This window comes from Microtus oregoni, unplaced genomic scaffold (genome assembly GCF_018167655.1).
Source record: "Microtus oregoni isolate MIOR12 unplaced genomic scaffold, Mior012 000027F_ref0000203, whole genome shotgun sequence".
Taxonomy (NCBI): Eukaryota; Metazoa; Chordata; class Mammalia; order Rodentia; family Cricetidae; genus Microtus; species Microtus oregoni.
Window position 1 is genome coordinate 16,041,879 of NW_024543086.1, and position 23,854 is coordinate 16,065,732.

The following is a 23,854-nucleotide window of genomic DNA, read 5'->3' on the forward strand; positions in this document are numbered from 1 at the left end:
AGAGCAAGCTGTGTGGCAGAATAACCAGGCTAGCTTAATATGAAATAGTAAACTTTAATGAGGGAATAGCTTACAACACTAGGGATCCAGTGATGAAACGGAAGTACAAAAAGGGACCAGCGGGGCTCACACCCGCCAGATTTATACCTAAACATTAGCCCAAGGCTAACACACCCCCTTGGGCTGGGTTTCCCCTACACAGGCCTCTTTCTTAGTTGCTGGAATTTGCTGGTAATCCATTTTACCTTGTTTTCTAGATCTTGTCATATCTCAGATTGATTTGCAACCGTATTCTCTCTCTCTCTTTCTCTCTCTCTCTCTCTCTCTCTCTCTCTCTCTCTGTCTCTCTCTCTGTATCTCACTTCTCACTTCTGCTTCTTTACCACAGCACCACTCTGTATGTTCATAAAACTTTTTCATACCAGTTTTGCCAGATGTTTGGTTCTCAACTTGTTGGTCTCTACAAGACCCTATTTAGAAAAAAGTTGCTAATCACATTCACCTGCTTAGGGCTTCCATATCTGAAATGGCGCAGATCACCTGGCAGACCTCATCAGCCCTAAGTTCTAAGGAACATGCTTCTGTTGAGAAAGTTCAGAGATCTGGAGAAAATGAATTTCAGCCTAACGATGGGCTGGATCCTCTTTACAAGAACTGTCAGAAATAGAAAATTGAGGTTAGGCTATAACCAAACTCTTTGATTTAATAACCCCAAGCCTCTCCAAATGCCTGTCCTTCTCATGATCTCCTAATGGGTATTATACCCAAAGCCATTAACAAGCACATATATCATAACACCTGGCTCTAGGCCAAGGAATTTGGCTTTTGTTTGCTGATAGAAGGACCATAGCAGTGATGTACATCATATTCTATCCCATGATTGTGTGCCTCTTCTATCTGTATGCGTGTGCATGTGCATGTGTGTTTCCAACTTAGGGTGCCTCTACACAGCCCCGACAGACCTCTGACTTGTCACTGCTCTTGCCTCAGTATATTGATTCAAGGTTTGGACCATCATATTGCTTCTAGGACTGTTTTTTCTAAATATCTGAGGGATCATCTGGCCTCATGTGACTCCAACCAGACACGTGAAGAGTGAATCACATCTTCACTCACAACCTTATATCCTGAGTGAGCTCTGCTGATTCTCCAGGGGAAATTTTTTATTACTACCTGTGTAAGAGCTTCCTTTTCCCTTTTTGACCCCAGAGAGGCTCCTGATATGGCTGCTTGGTTTAAGGTCATTTTGGAGTGAGGAAATGAGCCAGAGGTAATGGCTGTACCATGGACAGCAGCAGACCCCTCCCTGGACATTCTATTGTATCCTGGAGAGCCCTGATTCTCTGTGATGTCATCAGTGTTGTGGCAACACCAACTGCCTGTGGGGCATCTGTTCATTGCCTACGGGTTTTGGACGTAGCCATGTTGGCAAGACTGAGCAGGCTCCTTGGGAGACAGAAAGGAGAGCATAACGAGACTAGAGGGAGGCAGAAGGAAGCTGGCCTTCAACCTCAGTGTCGCACATCAAGACATAAATGGTTCTGGGGAGAACACAGTGAGTCCTGGGGAGGGAGTGGGGAGTTTCTTGATGGTGGAAGGCTTCAGCTTGGTTTTTCATAGTGAGTCACAGGATCTTAGAGCTTCGTGGAGGTAATGAATCTATCCTGCTTCTCTCTGTTACCAAAGAGTAGACCTGGAGTTTAGGGTTTCTGATGCTTAGATTGGCAGAGAGCCAGTAATGGTCAACCCTGCAGCTGCTGTGCTAGGGCCCTCTGCTTTGACTCTGAGTGGGAAGGAAGGAGAGAGGGATGAATGAGGTTTCAGTTACAGCACTGAGCTTCACCCACACTGGATTTCTTTTGGTTGTGGGTCACTAATAACAGGGAGAGTAAAATCCTCTGGCCAAAGCTGGAGGATCTCAAATTTTACCTCACATCCACTTGCAGGGTAGGAACCATTGGGTATTGCTGCATGTCAGTGACCCCTAAGGTTTCTGAGTTCCTGAATCTCAATAGCCAGTCATCTTTATCTTGACTTTAACTTTAACTTGAGTGCAGGAATGAGCCATCACTCTCCCTGCAAGTGTCTGTTCTTGGTGAGTGAGGGCTCACCCGTGGATGCCCTTAGGTGTCTCCAGCCTGTCCTGTCACTAGGTGATCTCACTTTTGCTAACATCATTATGGATGGAATGTATTCTGCTAAAGTTTAGAGGAAATTTTCATCTTTACCCATGTGACTCATCTTTGGTCTGACGGGTCACCCGCAATCCCCATCACCCCCACACATTGTAACAGCCCTGTGGATATTTCCTGAGGTACTCATTCACTTCATGAAACTGAACTTCATTCCACATCAACATGAGCTAATTTCTTAGTATCCTTCACTTCCCATCTTTTTGATTAGGAGGTGAAAAGCCATTCCTTGGGAATGTTTAGAAAATGAGTCTTGACCTCCATAAATGATGAAGTGTTAAATTATAATTAATTAGAGTCTAAGTATCAGAGAGCTGCTGACGAGCTTCCCCTGTGTCTCAGGGAAGGCACCTGAAAAAGCCAGCTTGGCTTTTGGTGAACTGGGGAAGAGACTGTTATGAGATAAGTGATGGCAGTTGGCAGTGACCCTAACAGTCCGTTCTCTGGACATTCTGCTGTATCGTAAAGAGTCGTTGGCATCTTTTTTTGAAATCAACAGTGTTGTGTTCTTGGGGCACTCATTATGTGTTGAAATAGGAGTGGCGGGGCTGCGTCCCTGGCACCCGGCCGCCCGCACGGCTAGCTTTACCCGAAATAATTACACGGAAACTATATTCTTTTAAACACTGCCTGACTCTTTAGTTTCAGTTTCTTATTGGCTAGCTCTTACATATCAATCGAACCCATTTCCTTTAATCTGTGTAGCCCACAAGCTGGCTTACCAGGAATGATCTTAACCTGCATCTGCCTGGAGTGGGAGAATCATGGCGACTCCTGATTCAGCTTCTTTCTCCCAGCATTCTGTTCTGTTTTCTCTGCCTACCTAAGGGTTGGCCTATCAAATGGGTCTAGGCAGTTTCTTTATTAATAAGAAATCACTCCCACATCAATTATGTGCATATAGGGTTCACCAGAAGACACAATGGCAAGATTGAGCACACTGGTTGGCAGAGAGATCTGACTTTCGAAGGAGGAGGTTGCGGGTTGAGTTGGACCTTACAGAAATGGGGTTAAGTAGCTGGGATCTTGGAAGAGATGGTTCTTTATTGCTTGTCTGGGTGACTAAAGTGCAGACCCATAGTCAAGGATTGCTGCTAGTTAGTTTGGCAGAGATCCAGGAGTTGTCAAGGTTATAGCTGCTGTTCTGTGAGTTCCTTAATTTTATTTTGAGTGGCAAAGACCAGCAGGAGGCACAGACTAATGGGGTGTGAGAGTAGGTTGTTGCTACAACTCATCATCAGTGATTTCTTTAGGTTCTGTGAGTATCTCATGGGAAATTCCCCATCTATGCACCAGGGTCTCAGACATCCAGTTACTTCTATTCCAGGCCACACTAAGAGACTGAGAGTCTCTAAGCACTGGAGACTCCAGGAATTTTCTGTATCACATCAGAAATGAGTTGATATTTCCAAAGCAGCATGGCTGGGTGACATATGCCTTTCAGGGCCAGTGGGGCAGCAGTAGGGGCTGATACACATAGCTAGCCACAGTGAGTGGAGACAGAGGCATGGCTTATGGGCTCCCAGTTTGAGGAGTTGTCCTGATCCTTCACTGTGTTCCATGCATTCACTCTTCCTTGGCCTCTTCTTCGAACTCAACATGATCTCTCCTGGTCCTGTGCCATACTACTGCATAAATTCACTAATATTTATCTACCTGCAGGGAGTACTGGAAAAACATCAACCCCAAACTCTGTTACTGGGCAGGAGCAACGGATGAACAAGGTGGCTACACTGACCCTGCAGCTTCAGATGATGACCCAAGAAAGGAACGAACTTCGTGGAATTCTGGCTAATTATACCAACAAGGATTTGAACAACAGGTAGCCATTTTGTCTAGTTCCTGGGTAACTGTCTTGACCCTACCGAGTCAATCCCAGCATTCCTCAGGTCACTGGAGGCTGCACCTCCAGAGTGTTCTGCCTAAACTAAATATCCTGAGGGCATCTGAGAGGCATAGCTGAAATCTGGGAAGGAGTGATATCAGGACACAGGCTGTGTGATTCCTCCAAATAAAAGGAGAGCCTGTGGCCTGGATCAGTCTGGGGATGGGGCAATAGTTTGTGAGCTCTCAGCATACATTCCATGAGGCCTTGACAGGTGTTGGCTTGTGGACGATGCTAGGTGCTGTGAGCTTACGGTGAGTCTTTGTGCTTAACCAGCAGGTGTTTGAGTACTGGCTGCTCCTGGGAGCAGCTGCAGGGGCCTAGTCGTCTTGGTGCATCTCAGTGTGTGACTTGAGGTCTGAACTTCATCACTGCTCCTCTCTAGTCTGGTTTCTTATATTCTGAGACAATTCTGCCTGCCTACATTTATTTGGCATCCTCCGTGTATGTGTGTGCGTGTGTGTGTGTCCTAGCAGTTGGGGGTCTGTGGCATGTGGTTCTTTCTGTGCCACAGTTTCCAGGTGATCCCACTCAGTTCCCTTAGGGTCAGGGAACTCCACTCTGACCAGTGATGGTGCTCCTGGCCCGTGTGCTCACCTTGGCAGCCCATTGGAATCCACTGGAGACTTATATATCTATCCTTAAGTCAGGTCTGCTCGCTGGAAACACTGATTTTGTGTTTTGGACATCCATGTAGCAATAGGAACCTGGGATCAAAAATCCCCGTTCTGGAGACGGGAACAACATTATCATAGATTTCTGGTGGGATCAGACTTGTGACACAGGCTCCCCAGGACTTAACTATTCTATTCCTCCAGGCCCATTAATGGAACTCATGCAGCTCTGGATCACTCCCTTTGCACCCCTGACAGCATGCTGGTCTGGGGCCACGTCAGCAAGTTTAAACAGCACCAGGTTGTCCTGGTTCATAGCTATCAGAATGTGACATTGACTGTGCTGGGTGTTTAGGGCACAGCCTGAAATCATAGGATCATTAAGGCCAGAATTCACGGGGTTCTTTGCTCTGGGGCTATGCCCTAATACAGGCTAAATTTTGAGTTGGAGATGGTGAATATGGAGCATAAGAAAGTGATGTTGGATCTGCAGAAATTCCCCATGGAGATGAGAGAGGCCTTGTACAAGTGCGAGGAGCTGACTGAGGAAACTGTCTCTTGCAGGTGAGTGACTGACTTCACTGGGACTCTATTCCTTGGCAGTGACTGCTTTTTGCCATGTTTCTGTCTTTGAAACAAAGTGAGGACTTTCCTTTTGGCCTGTCTCCCTATAAAAAGCAGTCTGTCTTATGCTCTTGACTTGGACCTACTGGACTAGTTTTGCTAAGACTGAAGTATCTGTGAGCCCATCACTACATTGTCCTGCCAGCCTCAGGAGCCTCTAGATAGAAAATCTATTTGTACCATGATAAAGGTGTCAGGCATTTGTGGGTCTTGGGGGCTCTGGTTGGGGTTTCCAGAGGTGATCCCATTCTACCCATAGATAGAATATATTTCAATTGGGTCTGCTGTCCTCCCTCACAGAATGTTTGACTTCTACCTCTCAACCTGCTGATGCTTTCCCAATACCATGGACAGTTAAGTACATGTGGTAGGAGGCAAACCCTGCTCTCAGAAGTACATGCATTTCTTTTATTGTAACAGTTTTCAAAAGCAGTCTGAGTCTTTCTGTAATTTGGCCATTCTCTGACATTTGACAGCCACTAGGGTATCCTGGCATGGTGACTGTGGGCTCTGGTCTAGGGCTGTCTGGGGACATGGGAGTTTGCATGGGTGATGTGGGAGATGGAGGCTAGGTAGGTCTCATGGTGTTTTTGTGATGGTTCAGCATCCTCCACAACCAGCTCCTGAGTGAGCGAACTCAGTTGAAGAAAAAAGTGAGCATGTTGAGAGAGGAGAACCAAAAGCTACGGAGGGAGCAGATTTCACTGCAAGTGGCCTGTGAGAAGGTGAAGAATCTCTATGAAAAGACCGATGAGAAGTTCTGTGAGCTATGTGACGAGGGGGATAAGGTAGGCTGCAGCAATGTGGGCAGGCTGCCCACCATCAGTAGTAATACACACACACACACAAACACACACACGTGATCATCCACCCACTTTTCCAGTAGCTCACTAACATCTTGTCCAATTGTTGATTTCTGTGATTTTCCAAGACTTTCTAAGGATTTAGCATCTTGTGAGATCAATGGCTGGAAACAGCTTTGAAGGAGGAAATCCCCGTGTAAATGTCAAAGGGGTGGTTCTTGTCTACATTTTTTATCTTCTCTCATGTTTCATCAGTTCAACCTCCTTCCCTCCTCCCAGTCATTCACCCCCTGCTCCCCGGACCCCGGGTCCACTCCTCCTTAATTTCCTTCAGAAAATAGCAGTTCTCCCATGGTTATTTGATCTAATTATTAAAATATCATTAAACCTGGGCTTTGCTCATGTTTGTTACACATTCTAACAATGAGATATATCACCAAATCCTTTTAAAGTCTTGAGATATGATCACACTACATTCCAAAGATTAGCTTTTTTTTTATTAAGAAAAGAAGAAAAAAAAACATAAAAAACAAGTTTCCACCTCCTCCCAGCCTCCCATTTACCTCCCCCTCCTCCCACCCTTCTCCCCCTCCTCCCACCCTTCTCCTCCTCCCCCCACTCCTCTCCCCCTCCCTCTCCAGTCCACAGAGCAGTCCGGGTTCCCTGCCCTGTGGTAAGTCCTAGGTCCTCCCCCCTCCGTCCATATCTAGGAAGGTGAACATCCAAACTGGCTAGGCTTCCACAAAGCCAGCACATTAAGTAGGATCAAAACCCCATGCCATTGTCCTTGGCGTCTCATCAGCCCTCATTGTTCGCCATGTTCAGAGAGTCCGGTTTTATCCCATGCTTTTTCGGTCACAGTCCAGCTGGCCTTGGTGAGCTCCCAGTAGATCAGTTCCACTGTATATAGTTATCCTCTTGGCTAAGGGAAGTAGACCAAATTGCCGGGGAGAAAATTAGGATCTTGGGGGTGGGGTGGGATGGGGGTAAGGTGAGATGGGGAGAGAAAAGGTAGAAGGGAAGGAGGGGGGACTTGGCGAATCAGGAGAATTGGGATAAAGGAAAGGTGGATAGGGGAGCACGGAACCACAATTCTTAGTTAAGGGAGCCACTTTAGGGTGGGCAAGAGATTTGACCCTAGAGGGGCTCCCAAGTGCCCAAGATGAGGTTCCCAGTTAGTTCCTTGGGCAGCTGAGGATTGGGAACCTGAAATGACCCTATCCTAGAGCAATACTGACGAATATCTTGCATATCATCATAGAACCTTCATCTGGTGATGGATAGAGATAGAGACAGAGACCCACACATGAGCACTGGACTGAACTCCCAAGGTCCCAATTAGGAGCAGAAGGAGGGAGAACATGAGCAAAGAAGTCGGGACCACGAGGCGTGCACCCACCCACAAAGATTAGCTTTGAACTCACAGTGGAGTTCAGTCCAGACTTTAATTTTCAGTCCTTCTGTCTCAGTTTCTGAGTACCTAGGATTAAGGGTTTGCATCACAAGCTCAAACTTAGTCTAAATACTTAAATTAAAATTGATGCTTAAACCAAATGTCGAAGGTCAGTAGATTATACGTTTGTGCTTTTTTTTTTTTTTTTTTTTTTTTGGTTTTTTTCGAGACAGGGTTTCTCTGTGGTTTTGGAGCCTGTCCTGGAACTAGCTCTTGTAGATTAGGCTGGTCTCGAACTCACAGAGACCCGCCTGCCTCTGCCTCCTGAGTGCTGGGATTAATGGCGTCCGCCACCACCGCCTGGCTTACATTTGTGTTTTTAAGACATAGGTGCTAAATTATAGTCATCTCAAAAGCATCGGTGAAAATATAATTTAAGATGCTTTATCATTAGTAGACAGGTAGCTTTAAGACGAATAACATAAAGGTAGCTTTCATTCATTTAACCATTCAAAAGTCTATGTTGGGAGTCCCATAAATGCCAGGAAGTAAGCTATACCTGCAGCAAACAGATAAGATGTATGTCCTGAAGGAACTGATGAAGTTATTACCTTTAATTCATCTCTTACATTATAGCTGGTGTCTCCTCGGTGCAACCCTCCAGCTCTCATTGCTTTGAGACCTCCAGGAGCAGAGGATTTTCCTGCAGGAGGCAGAATATAACCCTTACTAAGGATCTGTCCAAAATTTTACTGTTCACAGAAAAGGCAATTTTACCTCCTTCCCACTAGCCATGGCCTATGAATCCCAGCTATAAGTGAAAAATATTATATGCCATCGAGTCATAGGGATTCCTGCTCCTTGTTAATATTTTAGAGGAAGAAAATTTTAAGCTCTCCTTTTGGGTAGAGATTACACAGTTAATAACTCTGTTTAAAGTGTTGTAACTCTTCAACGATTCACATTTTTTTATTGAGTGAACATTTCCTTTTATTGACAATAAATTATTCTCACATACCATAGTTTTCTCTACTGCCACTTCTCTCAGCTCCTATAAACCTCTCTTTTTCCAGATCTGCTACCCTTTGTTTTCTTTCCAGAAAAGAACAGGCAAGCATGACAAAACAAGAAAAAGGCCTTCATACAGAGGCTGGACAAAGCTTCCCAATAGGAGGAAAGGCATCCCAAGAGCAGACAAAGAGTCAGAGACACACCACACCCACTCCCACTATTAAGAGTCCCACCAAAACACCAACATATATGCAGAGAACATGGTGCAGACCCATGCAGGCCCCATACATAACTCTGTGAGCCTATGTGAGCCCTGTTTACTTGATTCAGTGGGCCATGTTCTCCTAGTGCCCTCCAGCCCATCATTCCCGTTTACTCCTAAAATCCGCACCCCCCCCCAATTTCTTCTGAAAGTTTTCCTGAGCTCCAATGGGTAGGACTGATAGAAAGTTCGAATTTAGATACTCACTTCCACACAACTACTGCTAGAGAAAAGCTCTCTGATGAGGACCAGCAAGGCACCAATCTATGAGTATAGCAGAACATTGATAGGAATATTAGTAATCAGTTCATTGATTTTTTTTTTAGTTATGTTTGCTTCTGTGCTATGTCTCTGGGCTATTTGGTCTGAAGATTTCAGCCATCCAGGGATTATAGGGCATGGACTGCCTCACCTTGCATGAGCCTCAAGTTAAGCTAGACATTGTATGGCCACTCTCTCAATTCTGCACCAACAGTGCCCCAGCATAACTTGCAGGAGGACAGACTGTAAGTCAAGGTTTTTGTGGCTGAGTTGATGTCATGTTTCTCTTTCTGTAACCTGCAGAGTATCATCCCATGCCAAAGAGACTAGAGCATATGGGTGAAGGCTCCATGCAGGCAACAGCTTGCTCTCTCTAGGTTCAATGATGTGTAGATGTTGTCCACAACAATGGGACCCCACTGTTAGTTTTCAGAGAGCAACACACTGTCCTAGCATGAGCCGGGAATCCCCTCCAGCCAAATATTCAACTGAATGCAATCCAGTCTCTCAGCACTGGAAGCCTTTCTTGTCTACAGAAGATGGTCAGTTCAGACTCTGTATGTTCCACTACTAGGATTCCTCACTAGGATCCCCCATATAGATTACAGGAAGTTTTATCTGTACTAGCTTTCCATAGCAGCCTCTGGGAGCCCCCCAACTCTAACACTCTCTCTCCACACTCTCTCCCTCCATCCCTTTCAATTCCCTCCCCACCCAACCAAAGTTTACTGGCAAAATCTAATCTATTTTCTTTTCCCAGGGAAATTCTTCTGTTTCCTTTAGTGACCTTCTCTTTACCTAACTTTTCTGGGTTGTGGAAAGTGGCTTTATTATCAATTACTTAACAACTGATGCCCACTTATAAGTAAATACATATAATATGTGTTTTTCAGGATCTCAGATATCTCTGTCAGCATGATTTTTTTCTAGCTCCACCCATTTGCTTAAAATAGCAATTGGATATCACTTTTCACACAGCCAAGTAATATTCTCTTCTGTAAATGTACTGCCTGTTCTTTATCCATTCCTTAATTGAGGGACAGCAAGGTTGTTTCCAGTTTCTGGTTATTATGAATAAAGCCAGAGTGGAGATATTTGAGCAAGTGTTCTTGTGATAGGATAGAGCATCCTTTAGGTATATGTCCAAGAAGGGTGTACCTAGATTTTGAGGTAAATCAGTTCCCAATTTTCTGAGGAATCGCCATGTTGATGCCATAGAGGCTGGACAACTCTGGACTCCCACTAGAAATGGAGGAGTGTTTCCTTTGCTACAAATCCACACCACCATAAGCTGTCATTCGTGCCATTGATCTTAGCCATTCTGACAGGTGTAAGGTGGAATCTCAAAGGAGTTTTTGGTTCAAATTCCCCTGAAGGGTAAGAATGTTCAACCTTTCTTTAAGTGTTTCTCAACTATTTCTGATTCTTCTTTTTTTTCTTTTCTATCTGTACCACGTTTCTTTTTTTTTTAATTTTTTTTTATTGCGAAAAGAAGAAAAAAAACATAAACAAAAAACAAGTTTCCACCTCCTCCCAGCCTCCCATTTCCCTTCCCCTCCTCCCACCCTTCTCCCACTCCTCCCACCCTTCTCCCCCTCCTCCCACCCTTCTCGCCCTCCCCCCACTCCTCTCCCCCCCTCCCTCTCCAGTCCACAGAGCAGTCCGGGTTCCCTGCCCTGTGGTAAGTCCTAGGTCCTCCCCCCTCTGTCCATATCTAGGAAGGTGAACATCCAAACTGGCTAGGCTCCCACAAAGCCAGCACATTAAGTAGGATCAAAACCCCCTGCCATTGTCCTTGGTGTCTCATCAGCCCTCATTGTTCGCCATGTTCAGAGAGTCCGGTTTTATCCCATGCTTTTTCGGTCACAGTCCAGCTGGCCTTGGTGAGCTCGCCGTAGATCAGCTCCACTGTCTCAGTGGGTGGATGCACGCCTCGTGGTCCCGAATTCTTTGCTCATGTTCTCCCTCCTTCTGCTCCTCCTTGGGACCTTGGGAGCTCAGTCCAGTGCTCCTGTGTGGGTCTCTGTCTCTATCTCTATCCATCACCAGATGAAGGTTCTATGATGATATGCAAGATATTCGTCAGTATTGCTCTAGGATAGGGTCATTTCAGGTTCCCAATCCTCAGCTGCCCAAGGAACTAACTGGGAACCTCATCTTGGGCACTAGGGAGCCCCTCTAGGGTCAAGTCTCTTGCCCACCCTAAACTGGCTCCCTTAACTAAGAATTGATGTCTAGTCTATTGAATGCTTGGTATATTTTGGATATTAGCCCTCTGTCTGATGGCGAGTTGATGAAAATCATTTCCCATTCTTTAAACCTCTATTTTCTCCTACTCATGGTGTTCCTTGCCTTTTAGTTCCCTGAGGTCCTTTATTAATTGTTGATCTTAGTGCCAGTGTTCTCTTCAGAAATCATCTCCTTTGCTGGCATGTTCCAGCTATTCCTTATATTCTCTCCTGTCTGTTTTTGTGTTGAGGTCTTTCTTCATGAAAGGGTCAAAGATTTTTTGGTATCTAGTAAGAATGATCACCATATGTTTTTTCTTCATTTTATATGGTAGATTACATTGACTAATTTTCATATGCTGATCTATCCCTATATCTCTAGGTTAAAGACTGCTTGATCATAATAGATGATCTTTTTGAAATATTCTTGGATTTATTTGCAAGTATTTTATTGAGTACTTTTTCATCTATGTCCATTAGGGAAATTGGTCTGTAAGTATCTTTGTTGAGTCTTTCTGTGGTTTGGGTATCAAGGTCACTGTGACCTCATAAAATGATTTGGGCACTGTTTCTTCTGTTTTTATTTTGCAAACTAATTTGAGGAGTATTGCCATTAACTATTCTTTTAAAGTATGGTAGAATTCTGTGAGATAGCCTTTTGACCCTGGGTTTTTTTTGTGGGGTGGAGGGAGGCTTTTAACAATGGCTTCTATTTCACTGGGGAATGTAGGTATATTTACTTATCTGATTTTAATTTAACTTTGATAAATGATTCCTATTGAGAAAATTATTTATTTCTTATAGATAATCCAGTTTGATGAAGTACATGATTTAAAGTATGTCCTTGTGATTCTCTGGATTTCCTCGGTATCTGTTGTTATATCCCCATACGGTTTCTGATTTTATTAATTGGGATATTCTTTGCCTGTCTTTATTTAGCTTGGATGAGGGTTTATCTATCTTGTTGATTTTCTCAAAGAACCAATTCTTTCTTTCACTTATTTTTGTACAATTATCTTTATTTCTATTTTATTGGTTTAGCTGTCAGTTTGATTATTTCTTCTGGTCTAATCCTCTTGGACATATTTCCTTTTGTTCAATAGCTTTGAGGTGTTACTATTAAGTATGATATCTTCCCATTTTTTAATGTAGGCACTTACTGCTCTTAGCACTACTTTCGTTGTGTCCCATAAGTTAGCGTAGGTTATGTATTCATTTTCATTGAATTCTAGAAAGACTTTCTTTCTTTCTTTCTTTCTTTATTTCTTTATTTTTTGGTTCACTTTTCATTCAATATAGAGATCTTCAATTTCCATGAACTTATATATGCTTTCCTTTCTTTAGTTGTTGATATACAGTTGTATTCTCTAATTGTCTGATAAATATCTGTTAAGTTTATTTGGTTTAAAACTTCAGTTAATCCAGAGTTTATTAATTTTGTCTGTATGACCTGTACACTGATAACATGGACATTGGTGAGACTTAGATTATTATTGGTAATAATTTCCATATTAGTATGTGGAAATCAATATGTGTTTTAAGCTATAGTAATGTTTATCTTAAAAATTTACTTAGGGCATAGATGTTAAGACTTCAAATGATGGCCAGGTGGTGGTGGTGCAGACTTTTAATCCCAGCTCTTGAAAACAGAGGGAAGCAGATCTCCTTGTGCTCAAGGCCAGCCTAGTCTACAAGAGCTAGTTCCAAGACAAGCTCCAAAGCTATGGAAAAACCCTGTCTCGAAAAATTTTAAAAAAAATTAAAAGATCATCTTTGCGGTGTGTCCTTCCCCATGCCTTTTGATTAATTTTGGTTTGAGGTCGATTTTGTTAGGTATTAAAATAGCTACACCAGCTTGTCTTTTAAGTACATTTGCTTGGAAGATTTTTTTCAAATTCTTTACCCAGAGGTAATGTCTATAATTGATGTTGAAGTTTGTTTATTGTATGCAGAAGAAAAATGGATCCTGTTTCTGCATCCATTCTGTCATTCTGTGTATTTTTATTAAGGAAATGAAACCATTGATACAGAGAAATATCAAATGATTAATTCTTGTTATTTTGCTGAATGTGTATGTTCTTGTACATGTATATCCAGAAGTGTGCGTTGAGGAGTGTGTTTGTGTGTGTGTGTGTGTGTGTTTGTGTGTGTTCATTTGAGTGTTCAACCCTCCACTAAGAACATAATCTTCTAATGAACAGAAACAGGATATATTGGTGGAAAGACGACAATTCCTGCTGAAGCTGAGGGATCTGGTCACCAAACGTATAGAATTGGCAGAAAAGTTGCAGAATCCCTTCGCTGTCTCCCAGATGAGGTAGGATCCCAGGCCACAAAGAGGGAGTTATATCAAGTAGTTCCCCAGTACCTGAATCTCTGCCCTATTTGGATTCCTGGACATTTGCATGACTTTTTAGTCAAAGCCAGGGAAAGAACATCTGAGAGTATTGGGCTGGCTCAGTCAACAGAAATGTCTGCACAGGAAGCAATATGTGTTATCCTTAATCTTTCTCAATTGTGTGCACTTCTTCAATTCTGAGTGGTCTCGTGTGTGCATTGATCCTTCCTATGGTAGTCCCAGACCTAATAGAGGCAGTGTTAATTGTGGAAGACGGTGTCTCCTCCTGCCACTTTATTTTCCTCCAGGAGTATCACCTTTAGAGATAAACTCCTACACTTGGGCAGATTAGCATACAGCACCTTCTTATTGATTATGGGTTCTCTGCAGTTTGCATCTGTTTCCTGTAAGAAGGTTTCTGGAATTAAAATCACATTTAGAGTTTGACATGTTGAATCCAAGGAAGTTTCTGTGCTGAAGGAATAAGCCCAGCCTTCACTGCAGTGTTGTGTTTGCTCCTCTTCAGGGCCTCATACAGTTAATTTCCCAGGTTGCTCACAGTTTCCTGGCATCTGTTCAAGGCCCCTGACCCAGCCATTGCTATACTGCTGTTTTTTTCAAAAGAATGTATCTAAACTATTGGAGTAACAGGCTGTTTTTCTAGTTCACCACAGTGTGTATTTCTCAGCTCACTTTGTAGCAGTTTTAAAGGTGGAGAAAAAAAAGAAACTCAGGTGCTATCTTATACTTGAAGAAGCAAGGAGTGAATGAGCCCAGCTCAAATGTAATGCTGGATTTCCCAGTTGAGTAGAGCTGGTAAGAGCTCAAAAGCTGACAGGGCAGGTCCTTAACAGACCTGTGTCCCAGCTGTTTTCCTCCCCTAATATGAAAACCTCCAGCATGATCTGGCCACAGTCCAGGATGAGAGCCTCCTGCCCACAGACCTGTTGCAGCTGGAGCCGTGTGTGTGCCAGGCCAATGAGCCACCATTGACTCCTGTCCCCTGCAACCTTGGCATTCATGGGGTGGGTTTTCTTCCTTGATGTTTGTTTCCCATGTGTAGACAGTCCCTGGTTTTGTCTAGGCTGTGGTCCAATGAGGCTTCCTGTGCATCTGATTGCCTTTCCTTCTCTGACAGCTCCGCTTTGGAGAACTGAGGAGGCTGAAGGAAGCTTCACACATTCTCCCCTCGAGCAGCAACACCTACTGAGAAGCAGACCCCTCCTTGTAGCTGTGAACAAACGAGTAAGAAAAATCTCCACCTACTGCAGCGGTTCCATCGCCAATCTGATTCATGTTCTGTTGGCCCACTATTCCTGGAGAAAGGAAATCATCAGAAAGAAGCCTGACATTCAGAGGACCCACCAAGAATGACTCCAAATCCCGACATTGGTCAGCAGGTGGACCCTGAGTGGCAAACAGCAGCATGGGGAGGATATGCTGCTGAGCAAGGCTTCCTCTGTACTCTCCATGTCTTTAGTAAGCCGGCTGAGCCCTCCATATGTGGTGCGGACTCTCACGAGAAAGACTGTACTGATGCCATGCTGTAGTCTATACACACCACAGGGAAAAGAACAGAATTCCCTCTCCCGTGAGTGCTGAGGTCGACTCCATGTCACAGGAAAGTGTTGGTGAAGATAACACAGTACAGAGACTACAGCATCCCTCACCTGTGTTAGTCATTGATCATCCATAAAGAAAATGTCAGGGGATTCTCCAGTTTCACATCCTGGACTGGCATGTCAGTCCTGAGAAAGGGTCTATAGAGGAGGTTTGGTCACTTTTCGTGTCTTTAGGGAGCCAGATGCTCTCGATTGATTTTTTGGATCTAGAGCTAGAGACTATTTTTAGCTTAATTGGAGCAAGGGTTCTGGTTTGGGTTTGGTTTTCATTTGTTTGGATATTTTTTCTTTGCTTTGGTTTAAATTTTGTTGTTGGTTTTTAAATAATTTGTTCTTGTTGTTTTAATAGTTGGCTAAGGCTCTACCCTGTATATACTGACTACCCTTTCTAAAGTTCCTATTGAGTATAATGAGTATTTTTATGAATAAAATCAATTTTCGACTCCTCAGTTTTACAGTGTTTCTTGAGTCAGATGTGGGGTTGCTCTCCTGTGACTACAGAACTCATGGGCAGAGATGGATTTCTGCATTCCAGGAGCCTTGGTTACACAGCCGTTTCGCATCCAGGCAGGTCTACACAGGAGGGTAGTACCTTGGATGTGGATGGCCTGACCTATTCCTGTCTTTACTACCAAGACTTTCTGTTAAGAGAATGTCATGAAGAAGGGATCTGGAAAGAAAGGAACTCCTCATTCTGCCCTACATTAGTTCTATCCTAGTATCCAATCACAATTGCACATTGTGATCCTGGGATAGCAAACCACTGAAAGTTGCCTTTGAAATGCATGAGCAAAGGGTGCTCACAGCAGAGGGGAACTGCTGAGCTGCAAGTTTGTATTCTGGAGATGCCTTCCAACCTCTCACTCCTCAACCATGTATGTCACATGGGGAAGCTGTAGAGTAAGGGCCTGCTCCAACACTGTCATCTACTTACAGTAGGAATATTGGGAACAGAGTCAGAAGGATTCATTCAAAGCTCTGAAATGGTCCCACCCATTGGTTTATGTCACAAAACAGTGGATAAAATTCCATAAGGCTGTTTCATATAGGTTACTCAAAACATCATTTCATCTGCTAAATTTAAGAAGTGTGAGTTTAGGGTTTAGAGAGATTGTTCGGTAGTTAAGGGCACTTGGGTTTGGTTCCCAGCTTCATAAGGGGGCTCACATCCTTTTGAATCTAAAATTCCAGGGGACCCAATACCTTCTGACCTCAGCACCAAGCATGCATGTAGAGCATATACATGCAACGAAAACATTCACACACAGGCATACATGTAAAAATAAATGTGAGTGGTACAAACTAACTTAATGCTACAATGCAGATGAGAAACCTCATCTACTTTTACTATTAAATTATATCTCCAGCTTTTGCCCAGGCTATCTCAGAATTTAGCATACTACATTTGCATCAAATACCAAGGTTGCTGATTTTATTTTTTCTAATAAGACCCTAGAGTAAAAGCTTGATTATAAATATACAACAGTATAAAAAGTATAAAAAACGTACAAGAAAAGGGAGGGGAATGGGGAAAAATGTATAGCTCAAAAAATACAATAAAAAAGAAAAAAGGTACAGTTATCGTAAATGCTTCCTCTTTTTATTTAACGTTAATTTGTAGAGTAGTTTCAATGCTAATTTTCAATGTGAATTACAATAAAGAGTAGGACAGATCTGAGTCATCAGAACTTCGGTAGTGCTGTAGCATTTCAAAATATTTCGCTATTTCTAGGGGAAGGTCATGCTACTGAATTATGACAAATTGTCATGAGAAGTAATAGTGTACCCAGACATTTTAAAATGCGTAACCACTGCCTTTCCACAGAAAGACTAGACATGTGCTTTATCATACAACAGTTCCAACTCTGTTCTCGGAAATCCTCCTAATTTCATTTATTTGGTGGTGTTAAACAATTAAAAAGACTCTTTACAGCACTGTCCAGCTCTCCTATGAAATACTCAGCATCCTAAATATTCTGTACACTTTTTTCTTGCAGTAAACTAAGCACTGGCTTAGAGTTTGGTGGGTGGGCGGATGGGTATCCAATTTAAAACTGCATTAGAAACTGTCTTTTGGCAGGATGGTAGGTATCCAAGTTAAAAATAGAAAGGTCAGTGTGTTATTTTGTAGTCTTTTCAAAGTTTAAATTGTTCTTTGTCCCCTTCTACATGATGCTCAGTCACCACTCCTGAGTGGAGATGGGAGAGGCTTCTCATGAGCTGCTTTCTACTGCAGCAGCAAGACTTGAAGACATATGTAACATTGCGGACTTCCCCAATTTGGCCCTTACACAGAATCCCACAACACATTTTCTGTCTTTTCCAGTAGGTAATATACAAAATGTAAAACCTTGAATATTATTAGAGCTAGAAGTCATCTCTGTATCTGAAATGTCATCTCACTGGTTATTGTAGCAGGAAACTGAATTGCAGAACACTTGAACTGTGTTGGGATTTTGATGGGGATTGCATTGAATCTCTAGATGGCGTTTGGTAGGATTGCCATTTTTATTATGCTGATCGTAACTATCCAAGAGCATGGTAATTCTTCTCATTTTCTGGTATCTTCTTCAATTTCTTCAAAGACTTTCTCAAATAGGTCTTTCACTTCTTTGTTTAGGGATACCCCCAAGATATTTTATGTTATTTGTGGCTATTATGAAGGGTGATGTTTCTCTGGTTTCTTTCTCAGCTTCTTTATCATTTGTATATAGGAGGGCCACTGATTTTTCTGAGTTGATCTTGGACCCCCCCACATTACTGAAGGTATTTATCAGCATGTAGAAGTCCCCTAGTCAAGTTTTTGGGGTCACTTATGTAAACTATCATATCATCTGCAAATAACAAAAGTTTGACTTCTTTCTTTCCAATTTGAATCCCCTTGTTCTTTTTGTTGTTGTTGATGATGAATTATTGCTCTAGCCAGAACTTCAAGAACTATGTTGAATAGTTATGAAGAGAGTGGACAGCCTTGTCTTGTTTCTGATTTTAGTGGAATCGCTTTGAGTTTCTTTCCATTAATTTGATGTTGACTATCTGCTTGTTGTCTATTGCTTTTATTGTGTTTAGATATGTTTAAAATCATTTTATTTTGCTTCTTCTGGGGTAGGTTGATCTTAGTCTTCCTGATGTATGGCTACTGGGTTCTGGTGTTACCATGTTGATTTCTAGGCTGTTGGATGAATTCTTGCATTGGCACCTACCCATCTCTTCCTTCAATTGATGCCGTTATTGACTTTACATATTGGTCTAATTCTTACAGTGGCTGTTTGTGTCTTGGAAACTGTTCTTTGTCTGTTCTGTACTGTCACTGTCTGTGTTGCAGGTGTATTTGTGCAGCCTACCTGTAGAAAACTGTCCTGCTGGCTGGCAAGAAAAACGGAGGTAGGTGGCAGAGGCTTCCAGGGATTTGCCCTGGTTTGGAGAGCCTAAATAGTTTGGTGTCCTTCTGGGTGGCTGTCACTCACCTGATTGCTTCTCTATAGTAGCAGGCTGTGTTTCACCTTTCCACTGAGGTTGCATGGGGGATATGGCAGTTTGGGGGCAGGGTGGGATTTGTAGCTTACAGGGTCTGATGATCGGGGTGGGGATAATGGAGAAGCCTACTTGCAGGAACCTCTCCTGTCTACTGGCTAATGAAGCAGAGGCAGGTGTGGGAGGGGCACAGGGTTTTGCCCCAGTCTGGATGACCTGCAGAGAGGATGTCCTGCCAGCTGGCTGGTCACTCACTTCTTGGTCTTCTCTCTGTAGCAGCAGGCTGGGCTTCATTATGTTCTGATATTTATCTTCTTCTATCTATATGCTTGTTTCTCAGGCTACTTCGTCTATAGTTCTCCATGTTTCTGTTTCTTCTGAAGTCTCGTCTCTTTGTGTCTAAATTTCATATTATAATCTGAAAATATATTTCAGCATTCCCTGGATCTTGACGTACCGTTGCTCTGTCTGCTGTTTCCTCTATTCTAGTAAATAGGAGCTGGTAAAATGTACTGAAATAATGACATAGGGGAGAGGTGGAATCCAATACACTTACAAAGCCCCACCAGTCACCAAATTCTGTTTTTACCACGTGTCTCCTTCTGTAGAAAACAGGCTCATTTAATAATGTTTGTATTCTCACAGTAGCGTTTTACTTATTTTATTGTATGGGGGGAATCTGGTAAAGGTAATCAGATACGTTGTTCATTATCTCATGTGGACGTTAGACCATGTTAGAGAGGTCCTTAATGCAGGTAGTCAGTCCCCTTGTATGCAGCACCCTCTCATACTGTATAATCTGAAGTACAGTTTGGACTTTGTTTTTCTTGCCAGCTGGTGTCCCTAACTAAGCAGGCTGGTCTTATTTGTTTCTCTTCCGTCTTTAACATTTTATGAGTGATTTGCTCCTACACTTAACTTTACCATAGGTTTTTTTCTTTTCATTTCTGTCACGATGGTTATCTAATTGTCTCACAGCTTTCTGTGTAGTAGCTCTCTATAACCTTTTGTCACAATCATTTCCCCAAACATTTACTATTGTTTGTTTTTCCTCTTAGAGGAAGCAGATTCATTTTTAATTTTTATAATTAATTATTTGTTAATGTGCACCATACATTATACAATTTAGCTATAAACTAAGCAGAATATAATATAAAGTAAAATTGAGAATTTAGTTTTGTTTTTTGATGATGCTTCGTGATTTGGATTCTCAATAACTTAGACTTGCCTACTAGCTATTTACTGATAAACAGAGAAAGGTTTCAAATATACTGTAGGGAATGCACCACTTTTAGGTAAGGAAAAGTAATACCTTTTACACATGGCACTTTTTGTGATGTTAAAAGTCATGTAATAATTTGCTGGAGGATATGACAACTAAATTATGTTTATTGTAATCAACACTAAGTTAAGTGTGCTGGTTGATGTTTTTCTCCTGCTCTAGACTAAAGTGTATTAAAAAAGTAGTATATTTCATTTGTGTATAAAGGCGCATCTGTGACCCCATGTCTGCAGTACTAGAGTGTGAAGACAACACAACCCTTGCTTTGTACAGGTCCCTCTCCTCCTTCACATCCTCAGTACTAGCTGTATCTTTTTCACTGATCCTTAAAGGTTTAAGTGAAAATAATATAGACTGTGAATGTAACAAGTCAGATATTAACAAATGTGGAACAATTCCCAACAGCTTGGCACCTATCCCCGCTAGGCTGAACCAGGCCTAGCTTTGGAGTTAGCACATAGGAACTTCTGTTTTCTTATTGTTTTTGTTGGATTATTTTATCCATCATTTTGCTCAAAGATAATCGCTACCATTAAAGTCAACACATGTTACTTTTAGAAAAGTGACTGATATTACTTGATTCACTCAGGAAGATTCTTTTGATCAGAGAATTGAGCTTGTTGATATTTAAAGGCATTATTGTCATGTTGTAGGATCTGGATGGGTCAATGGCACCAGAAGAACATTACACATAGAACCAAATGAGCAGGGTCCATCAGGATCACAGAGAATAAAGTGGCAATCATTGATCCTGCCGTGGATTGGCACTAAGTTTTCGGCATGCGTATATGTCATGGTTGTTTAGATTGGGTATTTGTAGAACTCCTAGAAGTGGCAGTAGCTGTATTGTTGACTTTTTTGCCTGCTCTTGGGACTCTCTTGCTCCAACTTGTCTCTTCCATGCTTAACATGAAAGTTTGCGCCTTATCTTGTTGCATCTTGATATGCTGTGTTTCGTCCTATCCTTGGGAAGCCTGTTCCTATGTAAACAGAAATGGAGAACCAGTATATCTGGGTGAGGGGAGATGGGGAAAGACTAAGAATGGTGGGATGGGAGGCTGTAGTCAAAATGTCTTGCGTGATAGAAAAGTAAATAAAAAGAAAACAGAAAATAATAAATAATTATGTTATATTGGTCATCTTGTTGATTTTTGTGTTTTTATTTTCAATGTCATGTTTAAATGCGTAAGCACAGCTTTGTTTCCTCTCTATAGTCCCTTGAATATGCTCATTCCTCACTTTAGTCAGAGATGTTTGTTCCTATTATTTCTTTATATTTAGTTGATAGTAATTTACTTCAGGCTGCTTAAAATGTGGCAAAAAGATTCACTGGGAACAGAGAGGCAGGGACAGAGAGATCAAAGGGATCCTGAAGAAATGCAAAAAGTGTTAGTATCTCAGACAGAACCAAGAAGAGCCATGGGGAGTCCCTGGTGTTGCATCAGAAACTATGATGTTCCATTTGGCCCAGGGAAAAGCATGTGCTACCTTGAGATTTTAACATGCAATCATTTGCCAGGCAAGTGCAAAGAATTACCACCAACTCACAGTAGCCAGCATCTCACATAAACAAACACGTCTCAGGGGCTGTTCAAATACATCCTGGGAGCTCACATATGAATGCCTCAATCCCTGAGTTTTGTGACTCTGGCCACAGGCTCAGGATTTCAACTGGAGATAGTACAATTGTATGAGTACCTATCTCCCTCCTGCCCAGGCATCAGATTTTGCTCTGGGAAGCACTGAGAGACATAAGTTGGGAAACAAAGAAATCCGGTAGGTTTAGCCTCCTAGAACACGTGATCTTACAGGAATGAATCTGGAGGTGGAAACATGAATGCTAAGGTTTGGGACAGTGTGTGCTGAACTTTTCTTTCAGTTCTGATGGTTTCTCTTATCCTTCAGCCTCAGTTTACAGTCAGTCAACCTGTCAGAAGCTACATGCCCAGAAAGTCACTTGATGGTCTACTCAATACCAGGTTCTTGAATGGGGCCTCCAAACCCCAAATCCAAATATTTGTGTTTATTTGTTCTTTGCCTTTGAGACTCTGGTGCCAAGCCAAGTGCCTGCAAGGGTCAGAACTCAATCTGTGTAATTAACTCATGAATACTTTTAAACCAAATATATGGCGATCGTAAAGGAAGAAGAAAAGTGACATCCTTTGTACTAGTGGTAAAGGTAAGAGTAGTGGGCTGGAGGGCACTTGCAGCTTCCCTGGGCTAGCTTTCAATTTGTGAATTAGTCCTTTCAGTCCTAGAGAAGGTGATCTATCCCCAAACAAAACCTGGTCAAAGTGGAGCCTCTCCTGGCTCCTGAGGCCCTTTGTACCAAGTCTTACATGTTAGGTTAATATCCATGGCAAACTAGCTCTTTTCTGAAGGGAAATGGAGGAAGAGTGGATCTGGGGGAGAGGAGGTGAGGACTGGGCAGAGTGGAGGGAGGGGAAATTGTGGTCAAAATGTCCTGTATGAGAGAATGATAATAATTAAAATTCCTGATGAAATCACCGAGAAAAATGGCACAGGGTTTCAGAGGTGTGGAAGAGTTGGAAAGAACTCACTGACACTAGAAAACACATTTTAAGATGTGCATCTAAGTGGCACCATGATTGTGTGGCCATGATATACAGAATATTTTCACAAGTGTTTCACACTTTGTCTTTTACCTAGAAGATTTTCAAATGTGCTCTGTGCAAAATAGCATGTTAACCCCATGTGTTCTTCCCTACAGGCTTTCTGTTGTCTTTCATGGTACTTTAATTTTATTTTTATTCTAATCCATTAAGAATTTTGTGTAATGGAAATAAAAAATAAAGTAAAATAAAGTTAACATCTTTCTTCTTTCCAATATTTATTCAATAATCTCTACTGGGTACCTGCCTGTGAGAGAACCTAGAGATGGATTAACTGCAGTTGACAAGAACATTATTCTATAGCGGCAGAGATGGCTCAGTGTTTAAGAGCACTGGCTGCTCTTGTAGAGGACCTGGGTTCAGTTCCCAGCACTGCCATGGCAGTTCACACCCATCTGTAACGCTAGTGGCAGGGAATCTGAGATCCTCTTCTGACCTCTGTGCACCAAGAACACAGTTCACAGATGCATGTAGGCAAAAGCTCTTTGGTATAAAAAAAATGAAGAGAAAACCAACTCTACAAATAAAGATAAATTTCTGTGGCATAAATTTCAATGAATTTATAAATGAATGGATGAATGAAATGGAGGAAACTTCCTAAGCACTCAGATTGGATGCTTAGACTGTCATTGATGTGTCTTCAATTCCATCGAATGTTTTCTAAAATGTAACAGAGGGTGAGAATAAAGGGACAAGAATTGCACCATGAATTACCCATGCTGGACCGGAGCGTGGGAACTGGGTGGAGAGGCTGCTGCGCGCTTTGCCGGTGACTATTTCAGGCTCCATTCGGGTACCATAGTCTCTAATCCGGAAGTCGTCCGCTGCCGAAAGTGACGCGCGGTTTGGAGCTCGCGGGAAACTCGTCTAGCTGGCTGGCGCACCGGTGGGACTCCAGCTGCCATGAGCCTCTGGGTGGACAAATACCGGCCGTGCTCCCTCGCCCGACTGGACTATCACAAGGAACAGGCGGTGCAGCTGAGCAACCTGGTGAGCAGTCCGGGACGGCGGAGGCCGGCACGTTCTGCCGCTTCCTGAAAAGCCCGAGGATAAGGGAGTAGGAAGGCGGGCGCTGCAGGGTTAGGGGGACCCAAAGTGACAAGTTCCCCGGAATGCTGCTTCTGCTGCCCGGGGTCCCGTGAGCTTGGAGTGCGGACCTGGCGGAGGCTGCAAACCCCGTGTGTAGGAAGGGCTGGGGCCCATAGGCTCTCCTGCTGCAGGTAGCTAGATGG

General features: G+C 42.8%; 1 protein-coding gene across 1 annotated transcript in view; it reads left to right on the top strand.

Annotated features, from left to right (window-relative positions):
• Positions 1-526: 526 nt before the first annotated feature.
• The window catches only part of LOC121463985 (disks large homolog 5-like), a 57,797-nt gene continuing 34,469 nt past the window's right edge, over positions 527-23,854 (top strand). The window contains exons 1-6 of the mRNA XM_041676578.1: positions 527-656; positions 3,855-4,014; positions 5,124-5,255; positions 5,920-6,103; positions 13,475-13,590; positions 23,440-23,612. Of these exons, the coding sequence (XP_041532512.1) occupies positions 527-656; positions 3,855-4,014; positions 5,124-5,255; positions 5,920-6,103; positions 13,475-13,590; positions 23,440-23,612 (895 nt within the window). The remainder of the gene's footprint in view (positions 657-3,854; positions 4,015-5,123; positions 5,256-5,919; positions 6,104-13,474; positions 13,591-23,439; positions 23,613-23,854) is intronic.